The following is a 17,510-nucleotide window of genomic DNA, read 5'->3' as shown; positions in this document are numbered from 1 at the left end:
GGAAAGAGAACAGCTCTTGAAGACCAAGTGCTGGTGCTCCCTGACAGTGCTGCCATGCCGGGACTCTTTTCCCCTCCACCCATGCACACAGGAACTGTCCCTGCAGCTCCAAAAAGGCCTTGGAGGAAGGATGTCAGGAAAAAAATAGTTGCTGCAGGGTCCTTTATTTTGTTTAAAAACACAGGGAGCATGGCTCCTCATTTACGCTGCCACTCAGTCAGAAAAGCAAAGCAGACAGTGAATTAGAAAGGAGATGACAACATTATCATAATTGAGAAACCCCCACAAACAACAAAAAATTCAGAAGTCAGGTGGGTCCTGCAATGAGTTACATTATAACTACTATGCAGAAGATGATGGGCAGTTTATTGCTTCGAAAAAAAAGGCAGTCATCATTTTCCACACTGCATGCTTGAGCTGCTGGTTCCTCATGCTGTAGATGAGGGGGTTCACTGCTGGAGGCACCACTGAGTACAGCACTGCCACCACAAAGTCGAGCAGAGGGGAGGAGATGAAGGGGGGCTTCAGGTAGGCAAACACGCCAGTGCTGAGAAACAGGGAGACCACGGCCAGGTGAGGGAGGCACGTGGAAAAGGCTTTGTGGCGTCCCTGCTCAGAGGGGATCCTCAGCACGGCCCTGAAGATCTGCACATAGGACAGCACGATGAAAACAAAACATCCCAAAAAAAGAAAACCACTACCCACAAGAAGCCCAGTTTCCCTGAGGTAGGAGTGTGAGCAGGAGAGCTTAAGGATCTGACGGATTTCACAGAAGAACTAGTCCACACTATTGCCCTTGCAGAGGGGGAGTGAAAATGTATTCACAGTGTGCAAGAGACCATTGAGAAACCCAATGCCCCCGGCAGCTGCTGCCATGTGGACACAAGCTCTGCTGCCCAGGAGGGTCCCATAGTGCAGGGGTTTGCAGATTGCCACGTAGCGGTCATAGGCCATGATGGTGAGGAGACAGAATTCTGCTGAAATCAAAAATGAAAACAGAAAGAGCTGGGCAGCACATCCTGCGTAGGAGATGGCCCTGGTGTTCCAGAGGGAACTGGCCATGGATTTGGGGAGAGTGGTTGAGATGCAGCCCAGGTCAAGTACAGAAAGGTTGAGGAGGAAAAAGTACATGGGGGTGTGGAGGCAGTGGTCACAGGCTATGGCGGTGATGATGAGGCCGTTGCCCAGGAGGGCAGCCAGGTAGATGGCCAGGAAGAGCCAGAAGTGCAAGAGCTGCAGCTCCCGTGTGTCTGCCAATGCCAGGAGGAGGAACTGGGTGATGGAGCTGCGGTTGGACATTTGCTGTCTATGGGCATGGGCACTGTAATAGGAGGAAAAGACAGTGTCAAGTTAGGGAAGACTTCTCTGAGCAAAATCAAAGCCATTTCTCATACACCCTCGCCCTGCTACATGCAGATGCCCTTTTCCTTTTCTAGCAGACCTTCCTTCAGCTCTGTGGCTGGAGCCCTGGTTGGTGCTGGCTGAATGTGCCATGAGGAGCAGGGGCTCTGCCCACTGGCTGCCGAGGGGTCAGCCCTGCTCTGCAGCAGTGGGTTGATGGGAAGAGTGGGGGCAGGGGCCAGTCCTGGTGTTCGACCTTGTCTCATGAAACCGCTCCTAGTGCAGAAGGGGCTGTCAGCATCTGCACTCCCAGTGATAAGGAACTGAGGTGGCAGAAGGCAGTCTGAGAGGTTGGGCTTTTTACAGCTCCTCCTCCCCTCGCACCCTGGGGAGTGTTCTTGGATGTCAGAAAGCCTCAGCATTTGTGCTGCACTCAGGGAGAACAGAGGGAGTCCTGCAAGGCAGGAGGAGTGCCTGTGGCTTAGTGCAGAGGGAGGGGAGCTGGTCTGTCTCTCCGTCTGGCTCCCAGCTGCCCTGGGCTTGCAGCTTTCTGAGGTGGAGGGTGAGCACACTCCCATATTACCCTGAAAAGCCACCAAGCACTGCTGTGAGCAGAGGGATCCACCTCAGACCACTAAATGTCTCACCCTTTCCTAAGGTCTCAGCTCCCCACTTCTAGCCCAGGACACACAGGGCTCATTTCACAAATCCATCAGCATCTTCTCTGTCATAGCATCTCTGCACTTCATGAGGATTTCAGATAACACAAAGGTGCTATAGGACAGGTTTGCAACCTGGAGGGAAGTTGGGAAGAAAACCTCAGGGAGATAGCCAAGTGTCCTAATGACACCGTCTGATTAAGGGAAAACCAGATTATTCTCTAGCCCCACAGAATGCATTGCACACAGCCACAAATGTTAGAGGAAAGCTGGGACACTTGTTCGCATGGACACACCTGCATGAAAGGACCCACAAAATCAGTGTGTGACTCTGCAGCTGAAACTCCACCTCCCCAGAGAGCCTGGCAGCAAAAATGAAGGAACAATAACACAGACAAGTTGAAACACAAAGTAAAATACATTGAGGGTGTGGCTGAGAGAGGCCAGGGCAGAGGCATTGGGGCACTCCGACAGCGTTCCCCTTCCCCAGCTGTGCACGCCACCTCCCAGACACCACCATTGCCGGGCAGCTGCTCTCAGCCCCTGCGCTCTGCAGAGGGAACTGGGCCCGTGGCTGCAGAGCTGCACCACGGCTCTGCTGGAGCTCTGGCTGCAGAGGAGGTGGTTCACGCCTTGGAGCCCCCAGCCCTGAGGGCAGAGGCTGTGGTGGGTGGGAGAGGAGGCAAGGGGGCTTGCTCAGAGGAAGGGGTCTGCATTGGAGGGGATCAAATGGAGGTTTCTGCGTTCTGCCTCTTACAGTACTTCTCGTTTTAGTTTCCTCTCATTCCCAGATCATATCCCTGCTGCCTGGAGATTTTCCTCCCGGGAGGTGTTTCCCTATCCAGAAAGCCATCTGCATTGCCCTGTAGCCAGAGACTTACCGTGTCAAGGGCTGTGAGGATCTCTTCTGCAGTGAGCTCTCACCTGTCCTCCCATGCCAGATTGCCTTTAACCTCTCTGTTACTTATCTCCTCACCCATTGGTGCCTGCAGGCAGTGCCCTCAGCCCTGCCGCACTTTGCAGAGGAGCTGCTCCTGGGCAGAGCTGTCTCTCAGCAGCACTGCCTGGTAGCCATGAGCTGCCTCCATCCCAGGAGCCCAGCCCAGCTCAGCAGCAGAGGCCCAGCCCAAGGCACCACTTTCTCTGCCCCTCTGGGCTCCCTCCAGGTGTCCCTGGGGCTCCTGGGAAACCTGCTGTGAAACAGGCTGAAGTAATAACTTGTGGCCCCTCTCCCACCTCTGGAGAGATACTTCTTTCCAGCAATGCAATTTCTCCTATCAGAGAGAGAATTGGGCATGAGAATCACCGTTCCTTACTTCTGGTATGGGACAGAAAACCTGGACAGTGAGAGAGCTCCTTTACCCCTGCTGCGGGAAGGGATTCAGCTGAGTCAATTGAGGCTCCTCATCCTTTGTTTGTAGTCCTGGGGCTGGAAGGGACCTCAGCTCTCATCTATGGCTGCATAAACCCACAGGAGGTGGTATTCCTCTTGCATCCGTTCAGGTGGACACAAAATAGGAACCTGGTGCCTGGGAGCCTCTTGTCTAAGCTCCCGTGGTAATTGCTGGGGATGGAGGCAAGGAGTGAGCTGTTCAGACTCAAACACCTGGTGACATCTGAGGTGTCAGAGGTGGTCCAAGGTATGTGCAGGTAACTGCAAGCTGTTATGCAGCGGTTCACAGAGAGGGAAGCATCTGGAGGCATCATGCTTGAGCTTAGAGGGGACTTCCTTCGGCCAACAGCAGATGCCCATGTTTAGGACATCTGAACTTTTCCCTACTCCTTATGTTCAGGGCAGCCTATTGAGGTAGTCAGGGGGGCAGATGTAGCCATTGCCATAGGCATCAGCCATCTTCTCCATCAGCTGCATACACTAGATCACCATGGACTGTAATGGCACAACGCCCGTGGACATCCCTATGTTGCCTAACCTAATTCAGGGCAGCTACTCAACGGCCAAATACAGGCCTGTAGTGCTATGCGAGATGCCAGGGCTCTCCAGCACAACTGCGTGTTTGACACCATTTGATTTTCTTTCCCACAGCATTCTCCTGGAGAAACTGGCTGCTCATGGCTTGGATGGGTGTACTCTCTGCTGGGTAAAAAACTATCTGGATGGCCAGGCCCAAAGAGTGGTGGTGAATGGAGTTCAGTGCAGTTTGCAGCTGGTCTTAAGTGGTGTTCCCCAGGGCTCAGTACTGGGACCAGTTCTGTTTATTATCTTTATCAATGATCTGGATGAGGGGATTGAGTGCACCCTCAGTCAGTTTGCAGACGACACCAAGTTGGGTGGGAGTGTTGATCTGCTGGAGGGTAGGAAGGCCCTACAGAGGGATCTGGACAGGCTGGATCAATGGGCCGAGGCCAACTGTAGGAGGTCCAACAGGGCTAAGTCTCGGGTCCTGCATTTGGGTCTTGAGTGATGGACGCTCATGGGCCCCTCGTCCCTGCAATCTGGCCTCACACAGAAGAGGAGCCACCCTGCTTGTGAATTAACCATCACCCTCGGTGGTGCACATGGTTTCACTCTTCCAGTCCGGGTGGATGTGTGTAATATGGACAATTACTCACATCACACTCTCTGCATTCTTCACTTCCCCCGACTGCCAACCCTTTGCAAACAAAGTGCTGTGGTCAAAATGGGTCTCGAGGTGTGGGAAGACTGGCTAAACATGTCTGTGCGCCAGCTCGTCACAAAGTGGCGCGTTGGCTGGAAGTGCAAAGGCATGGGTCCATCTTTCCTGGAAGACTTGTGAGGAAATGGAGGGAGCAGTGGGTTCTATCAGCCCCTGCTCTACACCCCCTGCCTGCACTGGGAAAGGAAGAAAGGGGTTGAAAGGAGAAGTGATCTGGGGCCCAGCTTAGACAAGTGCAGGGTCATCCAGTCCACTGTGAAGTCGGGAGATCAGGAAGAAGTCCATGGGCAGAGGTTTGTGCTCTGCCAGACAGTGCCAGAGGATGGGGCTGGCCTGCCGACATGGAGTGCAAAGGAGGTCCTATTTTCATGAGCCCTGTGGAGAAAGAGGGACTAAGAGCCTGTCTGTACTCAGGGAGAAGGAAAGTCTTCTTCCATGTCATCAAGGAGGAGACTCCCAAAGCCCTGAAGAATGAGATCCCTCTCTCTTACCTTTAGAGGAACAATTCCACCCAAAGAGAGATACCTTGTCCTATTTCAGATGCACTAAGATGGGCAGAGAGGCCTTCACAGTGTTGCCAGTTTTAGCACCAAACCCTCAGGACATCGGCTTCCTTCTGGAGCAGAAGGAGACAGTCAGGTGGCCCCTAGTCAGCAAGGAACGATCTCTGCAAATCTCCCAGAGGTCTTCAATGAAGAGGCGAGGTGTCAATTTGTCAGTCAGGGCTCCCCTTGCAAGTGCAGAAGAGGAATCGACTCCTCTCCTCTCCTCTACCTTTAGAAAACCATTTCTGCAATAAGCTGAACTGTGTCCTGAACTTCATTGACAAACGCAAGGAAAACTAAGGAGATTACTCTGACACTTAAAACCACGTATCCTTTAGGTGTCCAACATTGTAAAGACAAGGCGGGTAGCATGGAAGTCACTCCACAGAAGCTGCTTTCACCGTTAAACATCTCTTGACAGCACCTTTTAAGATTTGGTGCTTCTCCCTCACAGAATACTTTTCAGAATGGGTCTCGACTTCTGCAGGGATTAGGTCACCGAGCTGCCAGCTATCATTGTCATTAATCTCCCCTCACCCTCTCAGAGCTGCTCTGCTGAGGAACCATTTAGCACCCAAGGCCATGAATCCTCGGGGAACGTACCGAAGGCCTTAGAAATGTTCTCCACAAAAGGGGAAGAAAAATCGGAGACTCCTTCAGTCTGGAGGAATTGCCTCAGCACAAATGGCATTCCCAGCTCACCCACAGAGGCTTTACAGGAGCCTTGAAAGGAGCCCTGATAGACTGTTCTTTAGGGGTTGTGGGAAGAAAGGAGATGGTGCTTCACACAAAGTCTGCTGGGCTTCTCTTTCCCCCCGCTAATGCTCCCAGCACATCATAGATTCATGTCAGTGTTTTCTCACATTTCACCTCAATTTTCATTGATTTGGCTGTTTTTTAATTCCTGGCCTGCCTGCCTTCTTACCTGCTACCCTCCTTTGATATTCCTCCTTTCCCTGTGATATTTCTCGGGAAGCGAGACCTGTGTCAGGATCTCTGCCCCTTCCTTTGATGTGGGCTTGTTGGCCCATCTCAGCTAAGCTGCACAGAACCCGATGGGTCTGAGGTTTTCAGGCTTGTGTAGGTTTTGTGAGCAAAACCAGCAGGACAGGAAGGAGATGGCCCGCATAGGGGAAGGCTGTTTGGAAAGAAGCGCTGCACCAAGAATTCAAACTTTCCAAGCCCTCAGATAATAAATTCTTGACTTGGTAAGGATGAACTCCTTACCAAACCAGGCTTCATTCCACAGGAAAGAAAAGAAAACCAGAAAAAGAAACAAAGAACCAAACACCACAGGAGAGAGAAGGCTCAATTTCCTATTAGTTTATTTAGTTTCTTTATTTGTTTGCTTTACAAGGTAATTTTTATCCCCCAACTGAATGAATTTCCCTTCTCCGCCTCCCTACCCCCCCATCTTTTTCAATCTTGTTATGCTCTTAGGTTTTTCCTTTGTTTATTCCCCTCTTCTCTGCTGCTTTTCAAATCTTCTTTTCTTTTTCCCTCCGACAGCCAGAAAGGTTTATCAAAACTGTTTTTCAGCAAGAAAGTTGTCAGTGACAGAGGAGGAATCTGTTTATAAAGTTTTCTGTTCTACCCGACAAAGTTCAAGTGTGGATGGAAAGACAGTCCTGAAAATGGACTAGTTTTAAACACGGGATGTTTGTCTTCTCCCTCTTTGGCTCTGACTTTCCCTGAAAACCAAACCTTTCCCAGGGAATAAAACTTTCCTCTTCTCTCACTCTCCTTCTTACCTTTACTTCCCACACGCCTCCGCATTTGTCACCATCTTCATGCCGCCTTCTCTCTGCTTCTGGTTAAAGGCACTTGGCTGAGCTGTTTTATCTTGCACTAGAATGCATTATAGCTCATCCTAAAAGATACCTTTAAATAGATTAGAATAAAACCGGTTGAGAAACGTCTATTTTTTCCCCACTGCCTGTAATGGGACTGTTGGGTAGAGAGCTCAAATACAATAACTTGCATCGTGTTTATGGTGGATTCCTGCTCTAACCCCCATACTACGTCTGCTCCTAGGGCATAAAATGGTGCCTTCTTGCTCTAGCTTGATTCTTCTCTCCTCTCTTCTGTTTTCCTTCCAGCCTTTGCGTGAATGTCTCCGTGAACACCTTTTCTCATCCTTCTACATTCTTTTGCTCTGTCTCATCTTCTTGTAACCTCCTGAAGCATTGTTTCCTCCACTGACCATCTGCCCTTGCTCACTGCAGCTCCGATGCAGAAATGTTGAACCACACACCTGTCACAGAGTTCCTTCTCTTGGGCTTCCCCTCCCGCCACCATCAGCAGCGCTTAATGGCAATCCCTCTCCTGGCTTCGTACCTGGTGATCTTAGTGGGAAACTTGCTGATCATTGCCCTCGTTCTGCCTGGAAGAGACCTCTGCAGGCCCATGTACTTTTTCCTCTGTAACCTCTCCTGCTTGGACATCTTCAACACTACATCCATCATACCCAAAGCCATAGGAAACTTGCTGATGGGCAGCAAAGCCATTTCCTTCCCAGGCTGCTTAACTCAGGGCTACTTCTACTCCCTTCTGGGCTCAGTCGAGTTTGTCCTTCTGGCTGTCATGTCCTATGACCGTTATGTGGCCATATGCCACCCTCTGCAGTACCCCATGCTCATGAACGGTCAGCTTTGCCTTCAGCTCCTCTTGGGCTCGTGGGCTGCAGGCTTCCTGGCCACCATTGTCTCCACTGTCCTGGTTGCCAGAATGCCCTTCTGCAATGCCAATCGTATTGACCACTTCTGTGACAGTGTGCTTTTGATCAGGTTGTCCTGGGCACAAACACAGATTGTTGAGCTGATCACCTTCATGGCCTCATCCATCATCCTACTTGGCTCACTGGGCATGACAGCAGTGCCCTACCTTTACATCATTAACACCATACTGAGGTTGCCCTCAGCTTCCTCATGGCACAAGGCATTCTCTACATGCTCCTCTCACTTCACCTTTGTCATCTTGGGCTACGGCAGCTGCATATTCATGTATGTCCAGCCTTCAAGTCACCACATGTCCTACAACAAGGCAGTGGTCCTTCTCAACACAGTGGTAGCTCCTTTGATAAGTCCCTTTCTTTTCAGCCTGAGGAACCAGATGATGAAAGATGCCCTCAAGGCACGCTTGCAGAGAAGGGTGTTCATCTTCAGGAAACACTTTTCCATCTAAGAAGAGTTTTTGTAAGTGGACTTTGGAAGGGGACAGGGGTGGGGAGGGCAAACACCTGATGATGACATATTTGCAGGAATGCGACCTTTCTTTCTTAGCAGTGTAAAGTTTCCTGAAATGAATATCACACCAGGTTCTCTCCTGCAATACATCACCATAAGAAGGCCTTACCTAGCAATGCCTTTCAAATGACCTACAAGCACTTTACAAACCCTGGTGAATACCACAATGGCATTTTCCACGTGTGGAAACCGAGACAGAAAGCAACAAGCAGAGGGCTTCATCCCTCCATGGCACACCCAAGTCTCAATAAGCTTCACCCTCCTTCAGTTCTGATGCAACTTCTCCTTGCTTCTAAACCTGGTTTCCTGATTATTTTGGTGGCAGATCTTTGTTGAACCTCTTAGCCTTTAGGAAATGACAGAAAATAGGTGGAACACAATTGAAAGAAGAATAATGGCTTTATTTCTCTACCAAGTGGCGCTTACATCTCCATTAACCTCCTGGTTAGAACAAAACCATGCCTGAAATCAAGTCCAGTTTAGCTGCCTCAGATTACCTCTCTTCCACTTTGGTACAAAATCCTGAATATTGGTCAGAAATGTAGTTTTGAGTAACAAGGCAGCTGTCTCCAGATCAGGTCTGCTGAAATAAATGTCCAGTCCTTGATGCAATGCTCCCACACCCAATACTTCAGCTGATCTAGCAAATTCAGTGGAATTAACTTATTCCAACATAGCCTTTTATGACTGTAATGTCTAAAAAGATGAGTTCATTGCCTGGTCTCCTTTGACAGCGGGGAGGAAGGAGCAGTACAGAGGATGGTGTCATCTCCTCCTGTAGTGGTCTATGGCACTTCAGGGGAACTGTACTTAGCACAGGCTCGGCAGCTTAACTTTTCAATACCTAATGCCAGGTGCACTGAGCCACATGCTGGGCAACATCTGGTGATTTGCACAAGTGAGGGACTCTTGCTCAGCGGGGGCCATCCTTTGAAGACACGAGGGTTACAACTGTACCTTAAGGTCTCTCCAGAATTAAACAGAAACATCGCCTCTAATCACTGCCACAGCGTTGCCATTTTGTAATTTTCCTGGATTACTTTTCACTCATGATTGGCAAGAAAAATGTTCTCTTTTGGAAAGAGAATCAAAACCATGATTTGCTGATTCATTTACATGAAAATAGGGATTGTCATGCAATGCGAGAGATTTCTTTGCATTTGAACTGAGACAGTTTTCTTGCATTGAATAAATAACTTCCCTGCCAAGCTACAGAAACACTGAAATACATAAACGATTCCATCAAGCTGGCACACATGTTACTAATACAGAAAACTAAGGTGGATGAGTGTAGGCTGAAATGCCTAAGTTCATGGGATGAATGCCATCCCATCCAAGCTGGCAATGAATGCCAACAATGTTTCTTCAGTGAAGAGATTTTGAAATCACAGGTGATGATTTAGCTTAGCTGTTTCAGGCATGTTAGTGTGATAAATCCTACCGAAAGCCACTTGTGCATCAATGGCTCTGATATTTTGGGGTAGATAGCTTAGGTTTGACTGAATCCCCACTGGTACCTCTAGGCAGCAAATACCTGAGGCCCTTGTCTTGCTCTAACGGCATGTCCTCCAGACTGATCACCTTATTCACCTCCTTCACACCAGGGAAAGGGCTGGGTGCAGCTGTGGGTATCGTTCCTTCAGGAAAGTGCTCCTTAGAGTTAAGGCACAGCTCCCTCCAAGAGCTCTTCCTTACAAGACGTCGGGACAAGGCTGTGCCAGGCGCTGCTTCCTCTAGTCTGTGCAGACACCAAACTGTATTTCACGCCACACGTGCATGCAGAACATCCTTACTGGCAGCCTACAAGACAAAACAAAGCACACCATACAGACCTCACTTGATTTCATGTACTCGGGGTGGATGAAACACAGAAGTACAGGACTATGTGTCTGGGCTGCAGGGAATGCTCATGGGGCCAGATGAGACCCAGGAGACGTGGAAGTTGTGCACTATGAGCAGCATGGCCTGAGAACCAGCGTCTCCTCCCTGTAATGGATGTGGACAGCAAAGACCATACTTCCTTAAGTGGACAGAAGTCCCCTAAATAACTGTCCACCTCCCTGGCACTTGAGCAAGATGAACAATGGATTTTTTTTTTTTTTTAGTGACTAAATTGAAAATGCACATAAATAAAGAGTAGAAGCATCCCAGTTCACTTTGAGGACTTTATTAAAGGAACAAAGAACTCTTCTGCTGTACTTGAAACCAGTTCTTTCTTTTGTAAAGCCAGGAGGTTAGTACCTGTTCTGTGGGTTGCCAGTGACCTGAAGACAAAACCAGTCTTAGTCAGCTCAGACAAATTTTACCTTGAAAGTACCTCTTTCTTTTGATTGATGAGACTGACTCATTGCAAATGGCTTCTGTGGAGACATTTACAGCTGTCTGAGATGAATCCCTCCCAAATCACCTCCTCTTGGTTCCTCCTGCTACCCATGGGAAGAGAAACATTTCCCATTCATGATTCATCAGGTCCTAAGGTGGGTGACTGTATGCTCACCACTTAACAGATCTCTCTCCACTGGCCACAGAAAGGGGCCTCAGATCAGATGCTTAATTTAGAGATTAGATGTGAGCTTAGGTCTTCATGTAGGTTAAGTTCAGACCTAAGATTTTGACCTTTAGACTATTACTTTCCGATTCATCTGTGCAGAACTTCTCTGATAAACCACCCCCTTCCTAATCTTTTTTTCTGTTAGCCAAGGGGACCATGTGTTCATATGGAGGAAGAAAGATGCAGCACAGCACTAACTGCTTTATGCACAATGGTCTTCTCATCAGCAGCACTGCTCAGGTTTCCCTGGGAGAAGTCTGTGCCCCACTAGCGTGCCACAACTGAGGCACTGCAGCCCAAGTGTGCACTGCCAGGAGGAGCCCCATGTCTTGTCACAGGATTGTGACATTTTTGGATTACATGAGATGTGATGGGACAGCTTGCTGAGCTGCGGTGCTGCAGTGGAAGGATACAGGTTCTGCAGGAGGGAGCGGTGGGGAGGATGAGGGTGGGGGGATGCCAGGTTAATGAGCAGGGTTCTATGGGGAGCTGTAAGTGCCCTGGCATTCACTGGCCAGGCAATTCAAGAAGGTGCCAACAGTCCGGAGGATCTTGGGATGACTTAGCATAGCTGCCAGGTGCTCCAAGAAGGGTGATGCTCGCCTGGACCTGGTCCTGGCCAACAAGGAAGAGCTGCCCAGGGATGTGATCATCAGTATCTGCCTTGGCTGCTGTGACCAGGAAATAGGGGAGTCCCAGATGTCAAAAGAAGACCAACAGCAGAGCACAGGCTGGTGGACTCCACAGAAGAGGACTTTATGTTGCTCAGGGACTGATACAAGTGGTGCCATGGGGAGCAGCTCTGAAGGGTGAACGATATAAGGAAATCTGACAGTCATTACAGAACAGACTCTTCCAAGGACAAGAATGATCTCTCTGAGTTCCCGTGAACAAAAAACATTCATCTTGTGAGGCTGCTTCTCTGAGCTGACAGAGCTCCAGGGCAAAAAGTCAGCACCCAGGAGCTGGTAACAGGGGAAGCTGCAAAGAAGGAATTGAGAAACCTTCCCCCAGGACGAAGGGAGGATGCCAAAGCCAAAGCTCCCATAGGCTTGAGAGATGCAGGGATGGGTAGCAAAAGCAAAATGAGCTTATAGATGCATGCCTCAGCCTAGCAGATGGGGATTCCCCCTGCTGGCGGTGGCTGTGCCAGTGCATCCCCATGGGTCTCAATGGTGCAGGCTCTACTTGAAGACATTCCTGTAACCCAAGTACGTTGGGATTCATGCAGAATTGGCTATTCTAAATCAAGTATTTGATTCACTTTGCCTCTTTGCTTTGACGTCTTTTCACTGTGACCACACTCCTGAAATCTCTCTGATAAGCCACATAAGAATTGAGGACTAAAGGAAAGTTATGCCCACAATTGGCTCCTTGAGGTGCTTCTGTGTGGCAATGAGCCCTCTGGTGCCGAGTTCCTGAACTGCAGCTCCTGAAAGACTCAGCAAGCCTCTAGAGAAGTAAAAGCAGCAGAGCTGAAGGTTTCGGAGAGTGTTAGCAGACCCTGCTGCAGTCTGTCAGTAAAGAGACCATGCAGGGAATGAGCAGAGAAGGTTCCTGTCCCTGGGGGCTGGTGGAGACATGAAGTCACAGGCACTTGGCACAGGAGGAAATTTCGATGTGAGATGTTTTCTCACTGTGAAAGCCCTTGATGTGCTTCACCAAGCAAGATGGCCAAGCCCTGACCCCCATCCCCTGCAGAGGGGGCTCCTTTCCCTCTTGTGATGCTCTGGGCTCTTCCTGGGGAAATTGTGATGTGGGAGTGTGTGATGGCAGGCGCAGGTCAGTGGTAGGACACCTGCCAGGCTCTATGGAGGGTGGGCGAGGAGGAGGCAACAAGGCACTGGAGCTGTAAGGACCTCATGTCCTCTCGTGGGTCTCAGTGGAAGAGACAGAAGCCATAGCTGAGTGGACAAGGGTCCCAGTTCTGTTGGGGTGTCAAAGCCCCACCAAGGCCCTTGGCCATCCCCACCACGGCTCCACTGACCTGTGCCTGTGCCTGCTTCCTTGCTTCCAGCACCAAGCTCTGTGTTCCTGAGCATTTGCCCATGCCTCTGAGTTCCCCACAACCCATCCCGTTTCTTCCAAAGCCTTGCTAATGCTGCTTTCTCACCCAAGAGTTCCAAGGCCCAGACATGCTAGAATCCTCTGTTTAGCTCTCCATCCCAGCACTCAACTGCCCATCCTCCTTCTGCTGCTGCCTCCAAATCAAGACTCAACCTGTTTCACTTCAGCATGACAGCCCCCGACATGTCAAGTCTTCTTCCTGCCTTTAACACACTCACTGCTGCACCTGCACTGCTCCCTCCCTGCATGCCCCTGTGTCTCACCAACCCTTCCTCTTCCCCTGCAGTGGTGGGACCTCACCCCAGGAGGGCTGTGCATCCTCCAGGCTCAGGGAGGTTTCCTGACACCCACCCAAGTGTGAGGAGTGGAGGAGGGGAGGAGAGCCAGGTCAGCTCATGGGGCATGACTGAGCACAGACACCCCAAGCAGTGGGCGTTCCCCATCTGTCAGGCTGAGCCATGCACATGCGATGGAAATGCCTGTATCATCCCTGATTTGCACAGGAGGGGCCTTCCGTCCTGCCATCTTCCCAGGACAATCTTCTTCTTCCTCCTCCACCATCAGACATCCACTGCTTTCCATTGCTGGCTTCAGACAGGGTTTTAAGGATTTGCAGAAGCCATCAGCCACCCCTCTCCTTTCTCACTGACATCTCCCGACCTCTCTTCCAGACCTACACATGGCCCATCACTGCTGCTCAGGGCCACTCACTCTTCAGAAGAGGCCTTCAGCACTTTGGATCATCCTGGTGCTTTTTATAATCTTCCTCGCTGCCTCCAGGGCTCGTGCTGATCTTTCTGGACCATGACAGGGCTTTTTCACCACCTCTTAGGAAGAAGTTGTCATTTTTTTTTTTTTTTTTTTTTTTTTAAAATAGGTACTGCTGCTTTTAGGGAAATCACAGAAACACCTGATGAATTACTGATGCATCATCTGCAGAAATCTCACCAGGTTTGCATGTCAAGAAATGGGATGCCAGAGGCCAAGGGAAGGATGGTCTGCGGACTGTCATGGCATTTGGGTACCTGAAGTGTGTTCTGTTTTCCCTCTCTCCCGGACACCTAAAGAGGACTCACACTTCTCTGCACTTCAAGTTCAGGCGTTCCTGGGAATCTCAGGAGGCGTGGCATATTGATTCCTGGATTCAAGGAGCTGGTCAAATGCCTCTTGTCTCTTTCCACAATGACGGATTCAATGCCAGGCTCATTTGTAGACACTGTACGTGGATGCTGACATTCCTTGAGCAACCGGCTCTGAATGGATTAACACAGTAGGCTGTTATTCTTGGAGGGTATAAGGATAGGAAAAGAGAATAGGCTTTGGGCAAATGAGAAGGGAAGCAAAGGATGTGGTCAGGGCTGTTTGGGGACACCTGTGAAGCAGCCCTGAACCTGATGTGAATGACTTCTGGGGTCAGGGAGAACCTGAGCGCTCTCCTGAATTGGAAAACATGAAGGGGAAGGAAGGACAGCATCATTCCATCTGGAAGGGACCTCGGGAGGTGTCTGGACCAACCTCCTGCTCAAGGCAGGGTCAGACGGACTACTCAGGCCTTTATCCAAACACATCTTGATCCCATTCCAGGACAGAGCCAGTGCACACTCCCTGGGAAACAGCTTCCAGCACTTGACTATCCTCATGCTGGAATAATTTCTCCCTCTCTCTAGCCTGACCCTCTCTTGTTTCAGCCCATTGCCTCTTGTCCTTGTGTCATGGACATGAGCCTGACTCCATCTTCGTGGGAACTGTGTAATGCTGCTACATGTTTCTCACAAGATCTTCTCTACTCCCGTCTGAACAAGCCTAGCTCTCTAAGCCTCTTCTTACAATAAAAGTTCTCCTATCCTACTGACCTTGGTGGCCCTCCACTGAACTGGTTCCAGTATGTTGAGGTCTCTCTGGCATTGTGGCATGTCAAAACCCAGGAAAATATTCCAGATATGGTGTCAAAAGTCCTGAGCAGACTGGCTGTGCTCCAGTTCATAAAGCCCAGGATGCTGTTGGCCCTCTTTCCTGATTGCTCCTCTTTTGCCTAATGGAACCCAAGGACCACCAAAGCCTTTCCACAGAGCTGCTGCCCACCTGGGCAGTCCCTGGCCTATGTTGTGTCATGGGCTTAGTCGACCTCAAGGCCACAAATTATTGGCTATCTTGAGATTCCTATTGGCCCATCACTCCACCTTGTCTTTGTTCTTTGGGATGGCCACCCTGCCCTCCAGTGCAGTGTCTGCTCTCCTCAATGTGGTGTCTTCTACAAATGTTATGAAAAAGCACTCTCTTATCTCCTCTGGGTCATTAAAAACACGTTAAACACAGCCAGTGGAAGGACAGACCCCTGCAGGACCCTGCTATCTAGATGCCTCCAGGCAGAGTACCACGCATTGACCACGTCCCTCTGAGCTTGACCATCCATCTGGTTATTTACCCATCTACTTATCCACTGAGGCAGACCACAATATCCTAACTTGGGCATGAGAATATTGAGGGTGCGTGATGTTGAAAAGTTCACTGACTTCCAGGTTAAAAGATAACCACTGCTCACCCTGGGTCCAGCAATCCTGTCCTTTTAGCACAGAAAGCAAAAAGGATGGTGAGAGACAAGCTCCCCTGGGTAAATCTAATCCCCTTCTCATCCAGAAACCCAGAAATGGGATCCGAGTGGACACATTCTGGGGCACAGCCTTTCACTCCTCTGCACGTCCTTTGGGCATTTTGAAAGGTGCATGCAAAGTTTGCATTTTCCCCATTGTCAGGGCATTCCCACAGACTCCCTGACCTTTGAAAGATGCTGGAGAGTGGCCTCGCTGTGCCATTGGCCTGCTCACTCAGCTCCCTGGGATGCTGCCCCTCCTGTCCCATACACTGGGAAGAATTTGCTCAAGCGATCCCTGACTTGATCCCCATCCACTGCTGGTTGATCTCCTCCAGAGTCCTGCCCTGAGTCACAGAGGCCTGGGAGACCTTGCTGGGGAAGACTGAGGCAAAGAGGACACACAGAGACTGTAAGGCAGTGTGGAGTGGGAGGATGATGAGAGCTCACTGCATGGGAGAGATCTTCACAGCCCTCTACATGGTAAGTCTCTGGATGCAGGGCGATGTAGCTTTTGCTCATGGAGGAAAATCCAAAAGGTAGCACGTCCCACACCCTATGGGATCTTTCAGGGGGAATCTCACAGTTTCTCTGGTGTAGAAGAGGAGGACACGCTCTAGAGCAGGGACTCCCTGCTGCACCATCAGAGGGACAGAACAGGACGACCGCCTTAATTTTGACAAGTCACTGAGACTGCTGAACTGTAAATTTGAGTGACCAGTAGGTCTTCCGGGTGTCTCCTGATGTGTTTTCAGGCACTCCTCTGCTTATGGACAGCACCAGAATCACCTCAGCTGGACACATTGGCGTTAGGGACTTGTCCTTTTTTCCACCTGCAAACAGGAATATGCACCCAGCCAGTGCCCTGCAAACAGGCAGGTTTCTGGAGGGCCAAGGTCAGTGCACAGAGGTTGGGATGGGGTCTGTGAGCACTGACAGGGAAACACCTCTCAGGACAAAAAACTACAGGCAGCAGGGATATGATGAGGGAATGAGAGGAAACTAAAACGAGAAATGTTGTGGGAGGGAGAATACAGAAAACTCTGTGTGATCCCCTCCAGTGCAGACCCCTCCCTCTGAGCAAGCCCCCTTGCCTCCTCTCCCACCCACCAAAGCCTCTGCCCTCAGGGCTGTGGGGTCCAAGCCATGAACCACCTCCTCTGCAGCCAGAGCTCCAGCAGAGCCGTGGTGCAGCTCTGCAGCCACGGGCCCAGTTCCCTCTGCAGAGCCCAGGGGCTAAGAGCAGCTGCCCGGCAATGGTGGTGTCTGGGAGGTGGCGTGCACAGCTGGGGAAGGGGAACGCTGTCGGAGTGCCCCAATGCCTCTGCCCTGGCCTCTCTCAGCCACACCCTCAATGTATTTTTCTTTGTGTTTCAACTTGTCTGTGTTATTTTTCTTTCATTTTTGCTGCCAGGCTCTCTGGGGAGGTGGAGTTTCAGCTGCGGAGTCACACACTGATTTTGTGGGTCCTTTCATGCAGGTGTGTCCATGCGAACAAGTGTCCCAGCTTTCCTCTAACATTTGTGGCTGTGTGCAATGCATTCTGTGGGGCTAGAGAATAATCTGGTTTTCCCTTAATCAGACGGTGTCATTAGGACACTTGGCTATCTCCCTGAGGTTTTCTTCCAAACTTCCCTCCAGGTTGCAAACCTGTCCTATAGCACCTTTGTGTTGTCTGAAATCCCCATGGAGAAGTGCAGAGATGCTATGACAGAGAACGTTCTTTTGGGTTTGTGAAATGAGCCCTGTGTGTCCTGGGCTGGAAGTGGTTGCTGAGACCTTGAGAAAGGGTAAGACATTTAGTGGTCTGCCCTGGATCCTTCTGCTCACAGCAGTGTCTGTTTTTTTTTTTAAGGGTAACACAAGAGTGAGATCA

At 50.2% G+C, this 17,510-nt stretch overlaps 1 protein-coding gene and 1 pseudogene across 2 annotated transcripts; one reads left to right on the top strand and one right to left on the bottom strand.

The window, feature by feature from the left end:
- Nucleotides 1-342: 342 nt before the first annotated feature.
- Nucleotides 343-1,299, bottom strand: LOC309603428 (olfactory receptor 14C36-like; annotated as a pseudogene). Its single transcript has one exon. The product of its transcript is annotated as an olfactory receptor 14C36-like (transcript).
- Nucleotides 1,300-7,419: 6,120 nt separating this feature from the next.
- On the top strand, nucleotides 7,420-8,364 carry LOC309603427 (olfactory receptor 6M1-like; the record flags this gene model as incomplete). The annotated part of the gene is made up of 1 exon (XM_082338281.1): nucleotides 7,420-8,364. The coding sequence occupies one exon, from the start codon at nucleotides 7,420-7,422 to the stop codon at nucleotides 8,362-8,364; it is 945 nt and encodes a 314-aa protein (XP_082194407.1).
- Nucleotides 8,365-17,510: the final 9,146 nt, after the last annotated feature.

The sequence above is a fragment of the Platalea leucorodia genome, assembly GCF_965183815.1.
Source record: "Platalea leucorodia genome assembly, contig: HAP1_HAP1_SCAFFOLD_77, whole genome shotgun sequence".
In the NCBI taxonomy this organism is placed as follows: domain Eukaryota; kingdom Metazoa; phylum Chordata; class Aves; order Pelecaniformes; family Threskiornithidae; genus Platalea; species Platalea leucorodia.
This window is presented reverse-complemented; position numbering and strand designations above follow the sequence as displayed.